Raw genomic sequence first — 19,682 nt, 5'->3', positions numbered from 1 at the left:
ATTCTCTGATCAGGCAGCACGGGCGGCGCCTCAGACGATGAGCGGGCTTCCAGGCCTCAGCGGTCAACCCCCGCCCCTCACCCCACGTGGTAGGAGGTTTCCAGAATCGCTAGCACCTCTGCGCCGCGCTACCCTCGACCGTCCGAGCGTCTCTTTGCTGTCTCGTACTTCCACCGTCTAGCAGCCATGATAAGCGCCAGCCGAGCCGCAGTATCCCGTCTCGTCGGCACCGCAGCCTCCCGGGGCCCCACAGCCGCCCGCCACCAAGTAAGGGACTGCCGGGCCCTCCCTGAGGGGCTCACGGTCTTGGGACTCAGTGCGGCAGGCCGCGCGCGGCCTTCGGGGTCAGAATCCTCCGGGAAAGAGGAGCGATGGAAAATACAGTATTCAGTGTTGCTGATTCAAGGATTAATTCAGGGTTTTGCCTTTCTCTCTTTGCTGAGTCACACTCCTTGGGAGCGTAGAGTTTAATTTCACTGTTATATTTCACCAAGTAGCTGGTAGTCGTTCTGATAGGCTTTTTGATACGGATTACGCAGTTTGGGCCTTGAGGTCGTAGTCTATAGGGAAGGAATAGCTATTATAGTTTTTATTTTCGCTTACGGGTAGAAGGAGTCTTCTAAAATCCGGAGTGTGCAAGGACCCCGTTACTATGATATGACGAAGGAAGAAAGAGCATCCGAGCAATAAATTAAAAGTCAAGCTCTGATTTTCTCGTTTGCGAACATGTAATAGTGGTTTTCCCAGAATCTTCATCTCCGTTATTTCAGAAAAAAAATAAGCAAATCAGGAAAAGGGCATGGAGTGATTGCTCATTATCGTGTAAGAGTAGAAACACATCTTTTGTAATTGTGTTTCTTTGCGCTCAGGTTGAGTAAAGGACAACTTGCAATAGCCTGAGGTGAGAATGTAACAGAGGTCTTTGATCCTGATCAGAGGCCAGTCCTGACATTTTTTCCCCCCCTACTCCACATTCCGCCCCCACCCCAAACTGACTTAAGAAGGTGGCTAATTCTATTCCCCTTAAAGCATTAGCTTGGCAACATCAGGGGAAATGACTCAGATTAAGTTAAATCTATATTTGCAACACACACATGTGTGGATCTTAAGTGGACACTGCTGTGACAGTGAAATTGAGTAGTTATTTTGTAATGTATTTTTGCTTCTCCAGGGGATGTTTGGCAGTGTTTGAAAAAGACTTTGGTTGTTACAGTCTGGGTAACCATGCTACTACTAGGTTCTAGTTGTAAAGGTCCAAATTGTTGCTGAACATCCTGCAGTGAACAGCCCAGCTCCCAACAAAAGTTTTGTTCAAAATCAATAATGCTGAAATTGAGAAACCTTTTGTTAATGTAATTCAGGACAGTTTTACATGTACTTGTTTGTTTGACTTATTTGGAAAATTTATACTTTATTGGACTTGATTGCTGTGTCAGTACCGTTATGCCTGTTATATATAAAATATTTTACAATTTCGAAGAACTTTATGCATGGTAGCCACTCAGAATGAAAATCTCAAACGTTCACATATTCTTCAGAAGAATAGTTAAAACAAGCCCAAGTTTTCATGTGTAGCTGATGGCTGATGCAATTTTTTTTTTTTAAGGATGGCTGGAATGGCCTTAGTCATGAGGCTTTTAGAATTGTTTCAAGGCGGGACTATGCGTAAGTATAATTTCATTTTCTTTAATAGTAAGATGATAACTATTAAGTCCCAGACTAATGGTCTCTAAATTTATGATTATTTTGTTCAGGAAAAAAACCACTGTTATATTTATTAATAGAGTGTTTATTTCACCACACTAGCAAATAATTGTTTTCTAGCAAACCTTCTTCAAGGTTTACCTTCATATTGTAAAATATGTCTTTTTTACCACCATTTTGGAGACCACTGTTAACTGACCGTAGCATTGTTTTAAATGTCTTACAGATCAGAAGCAATCAAGGGAGCAGTTGTTGGTATTGATTTGGGTACTACCAACTCCTGTGTAGCAGTTATGGAAGGTAAACAAGCAAAGGTGAGCATAATTGGAGGCTCTGGACCATGTAGTGGTAGCTAGTAGACAATTCAGAATTCTGTGTCCTTTGGCTTAGATAAGGGACATTTTAAAGGTTGCATTTAAATTCTTAAGACTCTCTTGAGGTGCATCTTTGTGCTTAATTTATGCTGGTAATAATCAAATGGATTTAACTTCCCAGGATTTAGGTGTGTCCTAGTACAGAAATAATAAAATTTTACCTTTTTATAAGTCAGTTAAACAAAAGTTAAAGGTGCAGAAACAGTCTAGAAGCAAGTGGAGCTCCAAATAATGCAAAGGCTGGGTCATAAGTAAATAATGTTCTTTATTTCCTGCTGTGGTAGAGGCTCTTCCTCCTGAATCCTACCTATTCTGTTCTTAAAATCTTTATTCCCACTTGGTTCTCCTCAGTAGTATTTGAAGCACCTGGATCTTTTAATTCCTTTTTGGTGATTAAAAAATTTTTTTCTTTATTGCGGTGGGTCTTCGTTGCTACCTGCAGGCTTTTTCTAGTTGGCCGCCAGTGGGGGCTACTGTCTTGTTGCAATGGCTTCTCTTATTGTGGACCAGGATCTCTAGGGTGCTCAGCCATCAGTAGTTGTGGCACACGGGCTTAGTTGCCCCACACCACGTGGAATCTGCCCAGACCAGGGATCCAGCTTGTATCCTCTGCATTGGCAGGTGGATTCTTAACCAGGGGACCACCAGGGGAATCTGCAAATTTTTTTTAATGCCTGAAATTTTTAGCCATCACCAAAACAAAAGTACATTTAATGGTATGATGACAGTAAGAAAGATCTGATTTATATATTCCTGTTTTTTTGGATGTTCTTAGTTGAAAATTGTTTCAATCTCAAAGAGTAGTTGCTTACTATATCAGTATTTACAGGGGCAGAAGAATATCCTCACTAGTACTATTGTTTAATGTTTGCTTTGTGTCTCAAATAATTGATACAAAGACACTGGTGGTGACTGGAGTCTTACTGTCTCTCCTACTTTGGGAGTTTTAGGTGCTAGAGAACGCTGAAGGTGCCAGAACCACCCCTTCAGTTGTAGCCTTTACAGCAGATGGTGAGCGACTTGTTGGCATGCCGGCCAAGCGGCAGGCTGTCACCAACCCAAACAACACATTCTATGCTACCAAGCGTCTTATTGGTCGGCGATATGATGACCCAGAAGTTCAGAAAGACATGTGAGTAATAGTAAGACTATTTATTTGCAAAGGCTGTATAGAACAGTCTTCCTAGCAGGATCCCTGGGGACAGGCCCTGCCCCTGCGCAGAGGGTGTCTTCTTCAAAATATTCAATTCTGCCTTCATAGATTAGGACTTTGCTATGTGTGACATGATATATGAAGATTTGGCTAGTCATATCTGGACCATGTAAATTGGTGTTAAACACGAGACAGATAATGACATAGGCTCCATCTTGTGCTGATCAGATAGTTCGATATGTTTTCCAGGTTTATCCTTGCTGTCACATGTTATCAGTATTTTGTTTTTATGGCCAAATAATACTGCATTGCACACATCCACACATAATTTAATGTTTATTTGTTGATAACATTTCGGTTGTTCCCACTTTTTGGCTGTTAATGAGTAATGCTACCATAAACATTTGTAGGTTTGTGTGTGGAGGTACGTTTTCATTTCTCCTGGGTAGACATCTAGTAATGAAGTTTCCGGGTCGTATGGTATCTCTGTGTTATCCAAAGCAGCTGCATAAATTTTTGGTGAGAAGAATGTTCAGGTTTCATCAGGATGTTTTTACATGTTAATAATTACTTTCTAAAGGATTTCATTAAGTGAATTCCTGAAGTTCTCATTTGTTGGCATGGATCTTCTGGGGTGGAAGATGGGCTTTAACGGTGTATGGTAACTTCATGGTAGATTGTGCTGGCATGTTTTCTCAAATATTGTGTCTTTCAGTAAAAATGTTCCTTTTAAAATTGTCCGTGCCTCTAATGGCGATGCCTGGGTTGAAGCCCATGGAAAACTCTATTCCCCAAGTCAGATTGGAGCATTTGTGTTGATGAAGATGAAAGAGACTGCAGGTGAGAAAGCTTAGTTCATATCTGGGAAAATTCAGAAAACTGCATGATTACTCTGAGATCACTGGCTTCCGTATCTCATTGACCTTTGAATAAGTTTGCAGTGGCTTTTGCACAGAATACCTAGAAAAGGCAAAACTTCATTACTCTTTCTATACAAATTGAATTTCTCTTCCAAGTTTTCCTAATGGTGGTTTGCATGTTTCTTTTTCCCAGAAGGGAAACCAAAAGACTACATGTTAAGTTTTTCTGTCTGTTAGGTAAAACTTATAACTTCCTGTTAGAGAAACAGTGGCTCTTTTAAGTCTAGGTCATTGTAGTTGGTGAGCCTTCACTAATGTGTTAAAAGTGAGATCTTGTGTTTTAAATCGGAGTGTTTTTCAATAAGATCGCTACATGTTAGGTCATATGCTAAAAAACTAATGGGTACTGTTTGTGAAGAGGATGACATGGGTTGTCAGGCTACATTATTAATTGTAGCTTATTTTATCTGATAGGATTCTCATGGTTGATTTTCACTGATTTCTTTTCCAGAAAATTACTTGGGGCATACAGCAAAAAATGCTGTGATCACAGTCCCAGCTTATTTCAATGACTCTCAGAGACAGGTGAGTTCAATTAGCATTTTTAGTCACGAAATAAATGGTACTTGGGACACAAGGGTGAAAAATGCTTTTTTTCTTTTTCTATAGGCCACTAAGGATGCTGGCCAGATATCTGGACTAAATGTGCTTCGGGTAATTAATGAACCCACAGCCGCTGCTCTGGCTTACGGTCTGGACAAATCAGAAGACAAAATGTAAGTTTGTACTTAGATGTGTGAGACTAAGTTCGTGGAATCTTGAAATCTATCCTCAATCGTCATCTTGATTCAGTGTTGCGCCTTAGACTAAAAATGTACTGCCTTGACCTTTTCCCCAGGTTTCTATGGTCTGTGTTTTTCATTCATTTCAGGACTATTCCTTTGATTACTTTTTCTCTTTTCTTTCTTTTCTTTTTAAAAGTACTGGCTATGGTTATTTGGCAACCCACTCCAGTACTCTTGTCTGGAGAATCCCATGGAGGGAGGAGCCTGGTAGGCTACAGTCCATGGGGTTGCAAAGAGTCATACACGACCGAGCGACTTCACTTTCACTTTCATGGTTATTTTACTCCCTTGGTATGCCTGTTGGCAAGTATTCATCCAGAAGTTTAGCATTTCATTTTAACTCTTATGTGTTTTACATGTTGCTGTTAAGGACCATATGTTAAGACATATGATGCTTAGACAGTCATCAACTTTCATAATTATACCTGGGTGGGGGTAAATAACCAGATTTATGTTAGTTTGGTGACTGAACTCTACCTGTGATGAATTTTGTTCTTGAAGGCCTTCTTTTTTCTTTCTAGCATTGCTGTATATGATTTAGGTGGTGGAACTTTTGATATTTCCATACTGGAAATTCAGAAAGGAGTATTTGAGGTGAAATCCACCAATGGAGACACTTTCTTAGGTGGTGAAGACTTTGACCAGGCCTTGCTGCGTCACATTGTGAAGGAGTTCAAGAGAGAGGTTAGTTACCAGTGTGGTTAATATGTAGACATTAAAATATTGAGAATTTCTTTGGACTGCGGTTTGCTTTATGATTTTTCCTCCCATTAATAGACTGTTGCATAGTCCACTGAAATTGCATTTCAGTTTCATGGGTGCTCTGAACTGTCCTGGTTATTATAACTTCAAATTGTGAACAGACAACAATGAACAGGGTATAGTACGTGGTGTATAATAGTACTGTGGCATTTTATATAGGAAACCTGAATGTCTTTGGATTGGGGTATCCACATTTTTGAAGAGAAGTGCTAGAACCAATCTTCACAGATACTGCTGGACAACTATGTAGGTTCCCTCCACTATCTGAAAATGTCTTCCTTTGAGACCTATGATAAGCTGAAATGTTGTGAAGCAAAGAGGCAATTACCTTAGGGCACATTTTACTAACGGATGCACGAAACAAAATGTTCATATGCTCCCAGATAGTTCAAAGCTATGGTGGCTTGATGCTCAGATAAGTGCAGTTGCTGGGCAAGGAGCTTGGGGTGCACACTGCCTCTATAATGGCTTGCTGCAAAGCCAATGCCAAATATTAGTTGTCATTTTTGCCTTTTTTGTAAATGTGAAAATCCTTTTCAGATTTCATTTGGTTGGCAAAAACAGGTGTTAATATAGATCTTTTATAAAAGTGAGGTGTGGTTTAAAGCAAGTTTTGGAAAAGTGGGAGAATAACTGTATTGGGAAAAGAATTTTGAGAATTCCTTTTTTGAACTAGAATCCTACAGCTGGAAAGAAGTGAGAACAGTTCATCCCTTTAACTCCAGACATAATATATCTTTTTCAGATTAGGTCTTTTTCCTGTAGGTTTTTAAAGGCAATAATTAATTTTTGCTTGTTTATAAAGGTATGGCTTTATTTTGTCTTGTCTACACCTTACCACTGCAATGTAAGTAGTATTCATTTTCTCATTTACACTAGTTATATTATGTCTTTGTTAGACGGGGGTTGATTTGACCAAAGACAACATGGCGCTTCAGAGAGTTCGGGAAGCTGCTGAGAAGGCCAAGTGTGAACTCTCTTCATCTGTGCAGGTGAGACATGGACAAATTCCAGCACCCTTGATGGATCTTTTCAGCTGGAGTTTACTTGAATAGCATATTTAATTGGCATAATATTGGTGAGATTTTTTTTTTTTAACCATTTTCTGGTTGGTGGTAGAAAAACTTTTCCATTAACAGAATCATTGTGTTTTTAATGGGTAAGCTGAAATTTGTTACGCACCAAATCAGGTTATGTTACAGGAGCCAAATAATGGTTTAATTGAGAGCTGAATGACATTGAATATACTTATTTGTGTTAAAGATAGTATTTTTAAAATCTAGACTGCACCATTATGCTAAGTCACTTCAGTCTTATCCAACTTCTCGGACTTTTTGTGACCCTATGGGCCATAGCCCGCCAGGCTTCTATGTCCACAAGATTGTCCATGCAAGAATATTGGAGTGGGTCACCATTTCCTCCTCCAGGGGATCTTCCTAACCCAGGAATCAAACCCAAGTCTCTTATGTCTCCTGCATTGGCAGGTGGATTCTTTACCACCTGTACCACCTGGGAAAAATCTAGACTGAACAGTGTGCAAAATTAGAATTACTAACCTGGAAATACCAGGAGACTCTCAGAGCTACTTCTGTTTTTATTTCAGACACCTTTTTATGTAAGTCTCTAATTGTCTTTATTTGGATCACCAGTCTAGACAGTGAGTTAATGAAACGTAGCTGGGGAATATGTACCTGTGCAAGTTTGCCTCCGTGGGCAAACACTTTACCATCTGAGCCACCAGGGAAAGGTTGACATTAATTAAACATTATATCAATAAATGTCAGAAGTAATGTAGAGGTTAACAGTTACTCTGTAGATAGACTGGTGGAGATTAAGTTTCTATTTCATTATTTGCTATATGACTTCGGATGAATTACTAATGTTTGTTTTCTTGTCAATAAAATGAGGATAATTAGCACTCCATTTCCCCTTAGAGTTGTGAGGATTTGTAAATTAATAGGTATAACATGCTTAGGACAATGTGTAATAAGTAGCAAGTGGTACTGTAAAAGTATATGTTAATTATATTTTCCAAAAAAGGCAAACTTAGACTAATAATAGAGGAACTTGACAGATATTTGACATAATTAGAGCTCCTGCAAGGTGAGTTGATCAGGAAAACATAAAGTGCCAGATAAGTATGAGGTGGTGGGGTAAGACCTTAGAAAGGGTCAATGTGGCTGAAGTACAGACTAGAGGGGCAGGAGGAGCATAGAAGATAAGTCTAGAGGCTTTACAGATTGGAGGATTTGGTGTCTTTCCTCAGATAATGACTACAAATCACTGAAAAATTTTGAGATGGGGCAGTGACATGGTCAGGTTTGGGAAAAGCACCCTGAGGTGGAGTGGAAAATGCGGGGAAGCTGTGGCAGCCTGAGTGGGTGTGAAAAAATGTAGGGGGCTGTTAAAACTACACCAGGTGGTGAGAGAGGAAAGGACTTGGGCCAGGAAGTCCCAAAATAGAATTTTTAAGAATTCCATTTCTCAGTTGCACTAGGTGAATGTCAGCTTTTCAGCCATGTGTGACTAGTGGCTGCTGGATTGAGAAGCACAGGTAGCATTTCCATTGCCACAGAAAGTTCTGTTGGATTGCATTAACTTAGATGATTTTTTTTCTGATTCGGTTTAACATTGTGCAAAGAGGAAATTGTTATTGAAGTTCTTAAAACTGTATCCAGTATCACTGTTTTTACAGAAGGTTTGTTAATTCTTACTAAGCCTTTAACTGTCCAGGGTACTCTACTGAAGAAAAGTGGTTAAGGATTTGCCCCCCTCAGTCTTTATTGCTTTTTGGCCTTGCTTTGATGTGAAGTTGGAGGTGCAGCATAAATTTAACTCTCTTCTGGGAGTTCACCCTGAGACACCTCTTTCTGCATGTTTAATAGTGAGTTTTGTTAGTCTAAATATTCTTAATCCATGCCTTATTAGGATTTTACATTTACTGATACTATATGTTACACGGTGTGACTGTAGCAGTGTTTGCTGCTCTCTGTGACTATCATAGCAGTAGTCAGTCCTTTAGGCATTTTTGTTGTAGCTTTTTTAACCGTCTTAGACTTGTAAAGCCCTGGTTTGGTGGCAGATTATTTGGTTCAGAGCATACATATGACTTTTTTCTTAAAGTACACTGAATTTTTTTTTTAAACTTGGTAAAAACAAAGTAGTGTGATTTCTTAATGCATGTTTTAATGGCAGGACAATTCTTCACCTTCTGAATGGGTTTTTTTTTTCCTGCTTCTCTATTCCATCCTTCATTATCATTAGTAGGTTTGTAGTGTTACTTCTGAGAAGATAAGAGGTTAAATCTTTTAAGAGTCTGTCTTTGGTAGCTGTTCGTTTAAAGTGTGTCTGATCCACCCTGTGATTTTTGAAATATTTTCTAGTGTGTAGTCTTTAATTGAAGTAATAGAGACTTCACAACTGGTCTTCCTGCTTCCCTTGCAGACTGACATCAATTTGCCATACCTTACAATGGATGCTTCTGGACCCAAGCATTTGAATATGAAGCTGACCCGGGCTCAGTTTGAAGGGATTGTTACTGATCTAATCAGAAGGACCATTGCCCCATGCCAAAAAGCCATGCAAGATGCAGAAGTCAGCAAGAGTGACATAGGAGAAGTGATTCTGGTTGGTGGCATGACTAGGATGCCCAAGGTAAGTACCCATGGAATTATTGGCATGGAGAGCAGAGAGGGCCAACATATGATTTCTTAGGACACAGCATATGCACACCATATGGCTTATGTTGTGTAGGGACATGTGTACGTGACCTTTCTACCACCTTGGCCTGAAAGGGGTATGAATTTGTGTACTCGCTAGAGTTCTAGTCTTAAAGAGTATTTAGAAGTGGGGGAATGTCTTTGGAGTACTAGCAAGGAGGACCCTGAACTTCAGTTTTATAGAATTTTTCAGAATGAAACAGTATGAGGTCCAAGACACCTTAACATACAGGTTAACTACCTGGCCTCTATAGGCAGTTTTGGATATGTGTTTTGCAGTATAGTGTTTGCGTTTCTAATACCATCTTCAACAGAGATTTGTGCAATGGTGCATTGTATCAACCCATCATTCTGATAAGACAGGTGTGTGGAAAACTAATGACTGAGCACAGAACATGTTGAAGGTATAATTCTTTATAGCTTCAATAGAATGATCTTGGGCTTTGATTTTCATAATTTTTTCTTTTTAGTACTTATGCTTAAGAAAATAATGCAAACAATAAACTGAGGGTGAAAAAGAGAGGCTTTGAATCAGGCGGATATCTTTATTAACAAGTTACCTCAGATGTTATATCCTTATTCTCAGATGTTATGTTCAAATAGAACTTTTTCCTAGCATTAGTAAAAAACATACCTCACATCAGCACCGGTATTGAATTACTGAATTACTACTGCTGCTTTTATGCTGAGTTTTAGTTGATACATATAAGAGGACTTGGACAATATCGATTTAAGTCCCCTTGCCTTCCAGCTTCTATTCCTAGTGTGTTGCTTGGGAAATTAGATGACAAAATTTAGGCAAATTGTTTCCAAATTTTAAAAGGCTATAAGTGAGATATTCTGAGTAAAGTATGTGTTACCAGATAATACACTTAACTAATAAGAACTCAACTGCAAAATGATGATTTGAGTAAACATTCTTAGATCTGAAGCAACCTCTCCCGGATCTGGTGGGGTTTGTGGATACATGCGCTTCACTCATTCTCAGGCAACTGCCCTGAGTAGCAGTGACAAGGTTCTTTTTTCTTGGCACTCAGGTTCAGCAGACTGTGCAGGATCTCTTCGGCCGAGCCCCAAGTAAAGCTGTCAACCCTGACGAGGCTGTGGCCATAGGGGCTGCCATTCAGGGAGGTGTGCTGGCTGGTGATGTAACAGATGTGCTGCTGCTGGACGTCACTCCCCTGTCTCTGGGTATTGAGACCCTGGGAGGTGTCTTCACCAAGCTTATTAACAGGAACACCACTATTCCAACCAAGAAGAGCCAGGTACAAGCCACCCCCTCCTTACTTTCTCATATATGCTGGATTCTGTGGGGGATGTGATTAGAGCCACTTCTGTGAGCTCTTTCTAGAACACTTTTTTGTTTTGCAGTTCACACTAGTTGAATGTGGGTGGGTGGTAAGAATCTTGTCATTTATTCTCTTATATTCCTGGAGAAGTTCTCTTTACCTGTAAGGAGTGGTGGTGATTTTAGGGAAGTCATGAAGTGTCTTCCTTCACAGGACAATAATGTGCCAGAAGGAGCCTCATTATTTGAAAATTCCTACTTTATTCTCAGAGGCAGTAAAGAAAATGTTTAGGGGAGTGCGCTTCTCTTCCCAGTAAATGATAGTTCTGAGATACCAAGCCAAGGGTTATTTGGACAGTGGGTCTTAGATTTAGAATTACTTTCTAACTTTCTGAGTTTTGATGTCTTTATGAAAGAACTATGACTGTTGCTATGCTTGTAGTGATATATTGCCACATCATTCTGAAGAGAAGTGATGATTTCCTGTGACTGTGAACATAAATGTCCTTTCTCTGACCCATTTCTCTGGATGAGCATGTTTCAACATCTCACTTTTTATAGCTCCTTCTCTCGAGGCCTTATGTGCTAGTGCTGCATCTTTGTACAATGCGTTTGCTTAGCTGAAACAATAGCTATTGTATGCCCTTCTGCTGTGCTAATCCTACTCCTGTTCTCTGTAAAGACATGGGCCTTTGTTCTGAACATAGTGTACATTAGGATTCTTCCAGTGCCGGGATATGGATTTCTTCCTTTGGTTAGCAGTTTGTAATCAGGCTGCCAACCCAGCAAGTTTCCTTCTTTTCCCTAGGTGTTTTCTACAGCTGCTGATGGACAGACTCAAGTGGAGATTAAAGTGTGTCAGGGTGAGAGAGAGATGGCTGGAGACAACAAACTTCTTGGACAGTTTACTTTGGTAGGTATTAGGAATCCTGAATTTCATGCTCATGATCATTCTTTTTATGATAAAGTTACACTATTTTTGCGTAGTATTCAAGTGAATGCTGCAGCCAGATAACCAGAGCTTCAGTTTTTACTTGAAAGCCTTGCCTTGCTTCTTGTGCCTGGGAACTAAGTCAAGAAGTTTATAAGCTTCAGGGAAATGTTCATAAACAGTGATTAGAAGAAATTTCTCATTACTACTTTTAAAGACATTTGATACTGTTGCTGGTTTTTTGGCCACACTGCATGGCCTGTGGGATCTTAGTTCTCTGACCAGGGATTTAGCCTGTGTCCCCTGCAGTGGAAGCAGAGTCTTAACCAGTGAACTGCTAGGGAAATCACTTGCTACTAGCTTCTAGTCAGCATTGCTTATTGTTTCTTACTGACATGAGCAACAGAGAACTTTGCTCTCACTGTGTATTCTTAGGTACATAAAGCCATTACAGTTACTTGCTGCAGCCAGCCTTCACTGGTATGAGTCTTGTTTATTTCAGGCAGCAATGAAAATACTACCCTAACGTACAAACTCCTGTTTTTGTACATTTAAAGTGTAATTTTCACTTGTTTCTCCCAGAAAACAGGTAACTTATTCCCCAGAAGATTATATAGGTTTTGGAGACAGAGCACTGGGCCTGTTGGTGAAAGGAGCTTACTCTGGTATTCATTTATTCTAGATTGGAATTCCCCCAGCCCCTCGTGGAGTCCCTCAGATTGAAGTTACATTTGACATTGATGCCAATGGGATTGTACATGTTTCTGCCAAAGATAAGGGTACAGGACGCGAGCAGCAGAGTAAGTTCTCTTATTTATTAGATTGTAAGAGTGAGGTAAGGGCTTCCCTAGTGGCTCAGTGGTAAAGAATCCGTCTGCAATGCAGGAGATGTGGGTTTGATCCCTGGGTCAGGAAGATCCCCTGGAGAAGGAAATGGCAACCCAGTCCAGTGTGCTTGCCTGGGAAATCCCATGGACAGAAGAGCCTGGTGGGCTACAGTCCATGGAATCACAAAAGTCAGACTCGACTTAGTGACTAAAATAACTAGTCACTGAGGTAAGAGACTTTGAAGTTCCTCTCTGTTAGGAACTACACTCTAGACTTTTCGTGTATATCTTCCCCCTCAGCCTCAGGGGAGGATGGTGAGTTCTTGCCCTCATTCTCTTTAGTTATCAGTGTCTCGTTATCAGGTATGGTATTTATTTCCCAAAACAAACAAGCACTGAGCCTCTGGATTGCTTAAGTTTTTGGTAGGTAGGGCAGTTAGTTGATCTTTGTATATTAGGCCATTGGTTTCCCTCTGCTTATTATAGGCCAGTAGGCTATTCCTCTTCTCCGTAATTCATATCAATATTAGCTACTCTGAACAGGAGGATTCTTTTTCTTAATACAGTAGAGAAAAAAGCATATGAAGCATATCATTTTCCTGGGAAATAATGCATTTCCTTCTTTTCATTATAGTTGTGATTCAGTCTTCTGGTGGATTAAGCAAAGATGATATTGAAAATATGGTTAAAAATGCAGAGAAGTATGCTGAGGAAGACCGGCGAAAGAAGGTGATTACTTCACTCATAACTTACGTGAAGTGCCTTTCTTACTTATTCTCATATAAAACTTGTCATAGAATCCAGCTAAAATCTCTTAAAGACATGTCAGACCACAGTGATTTCTCCCTCTTAACTGTTTATACTCTTTAACTGTGTGTAGCCATTAGCAGATTGATTGGTAAGTCTTCGTTCATACTGCGTTTTAAAATTTCTCTTAGGAACGAGTTGAAGCAGTTAATATGGCTGAAGGAATCATCCATGACACAGAGACCAAGATGGAAGAATTCAAGGACCAACTGCCTGCTGATGAAGTAAGTCCTCTTCTAAAACAGCTCAATAAGTTTGGGGTGTATTGTCACTAATGTCAGTGACAGTCATTTTTCTCTGGATCTTGACAGCAATTTCTTTTTGAAAGTGTCTCTCTCTTAAAAAAAAAAAAAGTGTTTCTCTAAATATTTTGCTATATGTTCTGGGCTAAGAAAACCAGAAAAAGTGAGGGTCTGGCTTTGTTTTGGTTTTAAGTGCAACAAGCTAAAAGAAGAGATCTCCAAAATGAGGGAGCTCCTTGCTCGGAAAGACAGTGAAACGGGCGAAAACATAAGGCAGGCGGCATCTTCCCTTCAGCAAGCATCGTTGAAGCTTTTCGAAATGGCATACAAAAAGGTATTTTGCTCCTAACTCAGTGTAACTGCTCTTGATCACTTTCACTGATGATTGCTACACAGCCAGTTATGGAACTGAAGAGTATTGGACTTGGAAGTAAACTTCCTGGTCTTCTTGAATACTTTGGGAGGGAGAGGTAGTGAACCCAAAGGGAAGAAATCACTAAAACTGGGAGAGTGGAACATGTAGGATATAGCTCCTTCAGTTTTAGTTCATCAGAGAACAAACTGTCACCCTTAACATTAAACGAGTGACTCTCAAATGCTTTCTTACAGATGGCATCAGAGCGAGAAGGTTCTGGAAGCTCTGGCACTGGGGAGCAAAAGGACAATCAAAAGGAGGAGAAACAGTAACAGCAGTAAACTTTGGAGTTGAAAGGACAACATGCTTGGGAGTGAAGGGATTTCCTGAGCTGAAACGGGCAAACTTCAGTCTTCTACTGTGTTTTTGCAGTATTCTATATATAATTTCCTGAATATGTAAATTTAGTGACCATTAGCTAATGATCATTTCATGAGTGACAAGTCCAGCAGTACAAAATTCACAGTATTCTGTCCCTAGCTTGTCATTCTTTTTCATTTCAGGTGCATGTAAAGCTGGAAAGATGATTTATTGATCATTCTAAAGATGTAACATTGTTTTTGTGTTGAAGTAGCCATATTTTCAAGGGGTGAAATCTCACACAGTGAAGACGGTTGGGTCTGGAATGAAACCATAAGGTGATGAGATCCTTCTAGTGATCTGAGTACTGCTGTACCAGCCTGTGTGTATGTGGAATTCATCAACTGAGGCCTTGCAAAGCAAGCCAGCTGTGCCATGTTGGGAGGAAGGGCAGGGAAAGCTAGATCAACAGAAAACTGAGCTAATTATTTGTTAGATCCAGCTTTTAAAACACAAGTCGCCCAAATTTTCTGAAGGCATACTTTCCTAGCTACCCTTTGGCCTTACGTCTGGCACCTGTGTCCTTGATGACTATTCTTTTTGATCCATTCTGGACTTTTTAAAAAAAAATAAATAGGAAAACCATCTTGATCTTTTTGTCTGAGGACCTGAAATTTAGCTTCAGAAATATATGACATGAATTGCATTTCCCAGTTCCCTGACCTGTATGGGATTTCCTAACACTAGCCAGTTTCAATTTCTAACAAACTGAAAACTTGAGAAGGCTGATAATCATTATGAGCAAAGACGAGTCTGATTCAGGAGTTTCTCTCTAGCCCGTCTGAGGTTTGGAGTGTTGACTGTTAGATCTTTAACATGAAAATAGGCCTCATACTTTTCAGGCTGCTTTCTGCTCTAAATAAAAACTTCAGACTTGGCTCACGATAATGAAACATTCAGTCCTAAGGTGAGATTTCAGTGGCTTATACATCAGAAACCAGGTAATTTCTATAGTTCTGCTTTTTTACCCTCAGCAAGTTGTCATGTCCTACTTTTTAAAATGTAGTTCTAAATATCACATTCTACCAACTTAAGATCCAGGAAGGTGACTACATCTGTAACTCAAGTTTTAGGAATTAATTTATTTTTTAAAAATTAAGGAGACTTTAACACCCTTTTACAAGCTTCTTGAGGTTGCTATGAGAATAGGCTCAAGTTTTCAGCCACATGAACACTTAATGGGAAGCTTGGGGGACGTGCAGTATTTCTTTATGAACTCAAACTGCCGTATATATGATGGTGGTTCAGTTACCCACTAGTAAAGCTAACAGCACAAGCAGCCTTGAAAGGCAAAAAAATTTAAATTCAGATACAGTCTTCATCTTGTGGCAACACATGCATTAAAGGTCCTGAAAGGAAAACTGGGATTATTCCAAGTAGTCTTCCCCACTTAAAATGCACCCCTGCTATACAACAGAACAACACATGTGGTCGGACCCCTTCTCCTATACTTTGACCTTGCTCAGAATGTCTTCTCCTATATTTCCAATTGACTCCTCCCCTCACTTTTTAAAGTAAGGCTTTGAAATTGTCATAAATAGCAGCCTTCAAGTCCCTGTCATTTCCTGTCCTTACCCACAGCAATTACCACCACCTAATTTGTCTTTACTCCATTGCTGTGAGTTTTTTTGGTCCTCCAAATCCCTGCTTTTAAATACTAACTGCTAAGGTAGTGGTATTACATGGTTGGGGCCTCTGGGAGGTAGATCATTCTCTTGATTGGGAATAGGACCCTAATAAAAGAGGTTCCAGAAGTCCCAGATGCCCAGAGGGCCCTGACCTGATCATGCTGGCACCCTGATCTCTGACTTCTAGCCTTAATTTTGAGAAATAAATTCTGTTTATAAGCTACACAGTCTATTTTATTCTGGCAGCGTGAATGAACTAAGGCCCACCCTTTTTTTGCAAGTTTCAAGAAGCCAGAAACTTGTTCACTGTTACTTCCCAACATTAGAACAATGCCTGTCACTTAAGCACTCAAATCTTGTCAAAACAATCTGTCCCACTGTCCAAAACTTGTGGGTGGTTTGCTTTCTACGTTTGAGAGAAAAGCCTTACTTTTAAAGTTTACATATAAATTATACTCCATCTGTCAAGAGTTCTAGGGGTAACAAACCACACCCAGAAACTAAAATTTAATTGGTGAAAGATTAGAAAGTCTTATTTAGAAAAGGAATTCAAGGAGAAATTAATAATGTTTATAGAACTAAAAGTGTGGCCTGAGGTACTCCTAGGCCAGCAAAGGGGGAGTTAAGAGTGACCAGAATAAATCTGAAACCCCCTTATACTTTCTAAGTATTAAGTACAATTCTGTTGCTGACTTGAAAAAAATTTACCCAAGTTTTTTCTTAACTTTTAATTAAACCTATTAGGAAATCTAGAAGAATGCTGTCATGAACACAAAAACAGCATTCACATGGATTCAGTTAGCATTTTGCCACATTTGTACTTTTTAACAGTGCTCGCTCTCTACATGTTTTCTGAAGATCATGACATTGCAACCTACATAGCACACTTAAGAGCAAAACATTCTCCCTACAGCTGATAATCAGGAAATTTAGCACTGATGAATAGGTGCTTTGCCTTTTTGTCTTTTCACAATGTTGATTTTGTTTTGAAGGGTATAGGCCATTTGTTTTACAGAAGAGCCCTTTGGATTCACCTGGTGATTCCTCCTGCTCAGTCATGTACACATTATCGGTAGGAATACTTTGTCTTTATCAGTGTGCCTCAGTTCCCAGGGAGAACAATATAACGTCTGTGCTTTGTTCCACATTTCTTCATCATTAAGTTACCGTTAGTAAATAATCTGTAAGGGTGGCTTAATTTTAAGCATAACATTTATACTAGAGATTCTGTAGCAAGAAGGAGCAGTAAAGAAAAAAAGTTCTTGCAGATGGTACATGAGAAGACTGGGCGTGAAAACAAAATTTGAAAATAAACTGCTTCAAACACCCTTCAGTACTTCAGATACCACTGCGACTCCATACTCCAGCCCTAAGGCTGTTTTGTAAGGCTACGTCGTCTTCACTTTCCTCTGGTATCAGAAGAACAATGCAATGAGTGAAAGCCCTGGATACAGGAGCTACAAAGCAACCTATATTATTCAATCAATCAGTGAAGCAGACAATGTAGCAGTTATAGAAAGAAACACTGAAACAGCCATTTAAGTAGGTCAAAACCAGTCAAGTACCAATCTCATATGGTTAAACCTAATTACAATGTACCACCATCAATCCCATTTCTGCTGCATTAGGTTAGGACACTCAATTTTCACACTAGAGAGAATACTGCAAAACTGAACCAACCTTTAATAATTACAAGTTTCAACTCACAGGAGATCTCAGGAAACAGGAAATGTTCCACTTAAACCATAAGCTCCTAAACAGGTTCTTGTAGCCCCTGACCCAAAAGGTAGATATTAGGGGCAATGGCTGGGAAATGGAGAGTCCACATGAGTGACTTCAGGGACCCAGAAACCACTGATATAGAATGCAAGATTGCAAATACTATTTTTTTCTGGGGAAATGGTCAGCTGCTCTTGATTTCTCGAAGAATGATTTCTTGAAGGAATCTGTGACCAAAAAGGGGTTAAAAACCATAAATTTTTCCTAAATGGGAAATCAATCTACCTTAACTAGTCTAACTGCTGAATTCAAGCCATAGCCCTTGATCCATGTCCCCCTTGCCTTTAGCCATCTCCTGTCTTGCCTTTCCATTTCTTAGGTATCCCTGATCTACCCTCTTTCATGAAGCCTTCCCCATTCAGCCCACACTGGCTGTTTCACTCAAATTCTTACACTCTATTTTTCAAATTTTTAATGTTCAGTTCAGGAACTTAGAGCTTTTAATATTTTCTATCTTCCCCTGGATTATTTTGAAGCAAATTCCAGAAATCATAACTTTAACATTTCAGTATGTACCTCCAAAAGGATTATTCTATAAAATTAACAATATCATGATCACATCAAAAAATTAATCCCTTAATAGCAAAACTGTGAATGTTCAAATTTTCCCAATAGTTTCATAACTTTTTTTTTGGCTGCACCACAGGGCATGCAAGATCTTAATTTTCTGACAAGGGATTGAACCTGTGCCCCCTGCAGTGGAAGCAGTCTTAACCACTGGACCACCAGGGAAGTTCCGTAACTTTTCCAACTGTTAACGAGTCAGGAGCCAGTAAAGCCCACACCTTGTGTTGGTTGATACGTCCCATAAGTCTCTTCTGAACTATAGGTTTCCCTGCTTCTTTTTTCTCCACTTTGCAATGTATTTGTCCTGCAACCTCTGACATCCTACATTTCACTGATTGCATTCCTGTGATGTCATCAACATGTTCTTCATCCCCTATGGATCTGATTCAGGCTAAGCTTTTTGACAAGATTGAGTGGTATGTACTTTCATCAGAGAGTATACAACTCTGGTTGGCGCTTTTGTGATGTCAGCAGCCACTGATGATCATTATATTACCTAGTTCTCTAATTTCATTAAAGGTATACTATGCTATTTTTTCTTCATTTTCTATATGGAATACCTCTACAGTGAGACACTTCCCCTCATATCAAGTAACTAGTTAACCTGAAGTACATTTCTGATGAGAAAGAACTGGTTTTTAAGGTGAGTTAGTTTTGTAGTATTAATCAAAGGTGAGACCAGTGAAATTTCTTGGGTGTCTTTGTGAACACATTCGTTTTAACTTGCTTAATATGCTTCAAGGGGCTTCCCAGCTGGCTGAGTGGGTAAAGAATCAAGCCTGCAATGCAGGAGACCCAGGAGAGGAGGGCTCGATCCTTGAGTCAGGAAGATCCCTTGGAGGAAAGCATGGCAACCCACTCCAGTACTCTGGCCTGGAGAATTGCATGGATAGAGCCACCTTGTGGGTGGTCCATGGGGTCACAAAGAGTTGGACATGACTGAAGTGAAGGAGCACACAAGGACACATGCATGCATTGTGCTTTATACTGGCTTAATTTTAACAAGACCTCATTGGTAAAGGACAGTGTCTTCAATAAACACTGCTAGGAAAACTGGACAACCACAAGCAAATGAATGAAAATGGATCACTATATTACACCACATACAAAAATTAACTCAAAGTGAGTTAAAGACCTGAATGTAAGACCCAAAACCAAACACTTAGAGACAGTGAGCTCCTTGACATCAATTTTGGACTTACTGGATTTGACACCAAAACCAAAAATAAACAAGGGGGGTGTACACCAAACTAAAAAGCTGCTTCTGCACAGCAAAGGAAACCATTAACAAAATGAAAAAGCAACCCACTGAATCAGAGAAAATATCTGCAAATCATGTATCTGATAAGTTAGTCCCCAAAATACATTAACACAAACCAATAGCAAAAAATCCAAGCAAAAATGGGCAGAAGACATGAATA

At 39.7% G+C, this 19,682-nt stretch overlaps 1 protein-coding gene and 1 non-coding gene across 2 annotated transcripts; both read left to right on the top strand.

The window, feature by feature from the left end:
* Positions 1 to 84: 84 nt before the first annotated feature.
* Positions 85 to 16,138, top strand: HSPA9 (heat shock protein family A (Hsp70) member 9). The gene is made up of 17 exons (XM_004008840.5): positions 85 to 267; positions 1,607 to 1,665; positions 1,931 to 2,018; positions 3,029 to 3,210; positions 3,947 to 4,071; positions 4,603 to 4,676; positions 4,761 to 4,867; positions 5,458 to 5,620; positions 6,598 to 6,690; positions 9,143 to 9,352; positions 10,455 to 10,682; positions 11,514 to 11,618; positions 12,319 to 12,436; positions 13,098 to 13,192; positions 13,402 to 13,494; positions 13,706 to 13,846; positions 14,122 to 16,138. Exons 1-17 carry the CDS (start codon positions 187 to 189, stop codon positions 14,197 to 14,199), a joined length of 2,040 nt encoding a protein of 679 aa, XP_004008889.1. The 5' UTR covers positions 85 to 186; the 3' UTR covers positions 14,200 to 16,138.
* Positions 9,738 to 9,808, top strand: LOC114115073 (small nucleolar RNA SNORD63). The gene has a single exon (XR_003589572.1). It is a non-coding gene; the product is annotated as a small nucleolar RNA SNORD63 (small nucleolar RNA).
* Positions 16,139 to 19,682: the final 3,544 nt, after the last annotated feature.

Source organism: Ovis aries, chromosome 5 (genome assembly GCF_016772045.2).
Source record: "Ovis aries strain OAR_USU_Benz2616 breed Rambouillet chromosome 5, ARS-UI_Ramb_v3.0, whole genome shotgun sequence".
In the NCBI taxonomy this organism is placed as follows: domain Eukaryota; kingdom Metazoa; phylum Chordata; class Mammalia; order Artiodactyla; family Bovidae; genus Ovis; species Ovis aries.
This window is presented reverse-complemented; position numbering and strand designations above follow the sequence as displayed.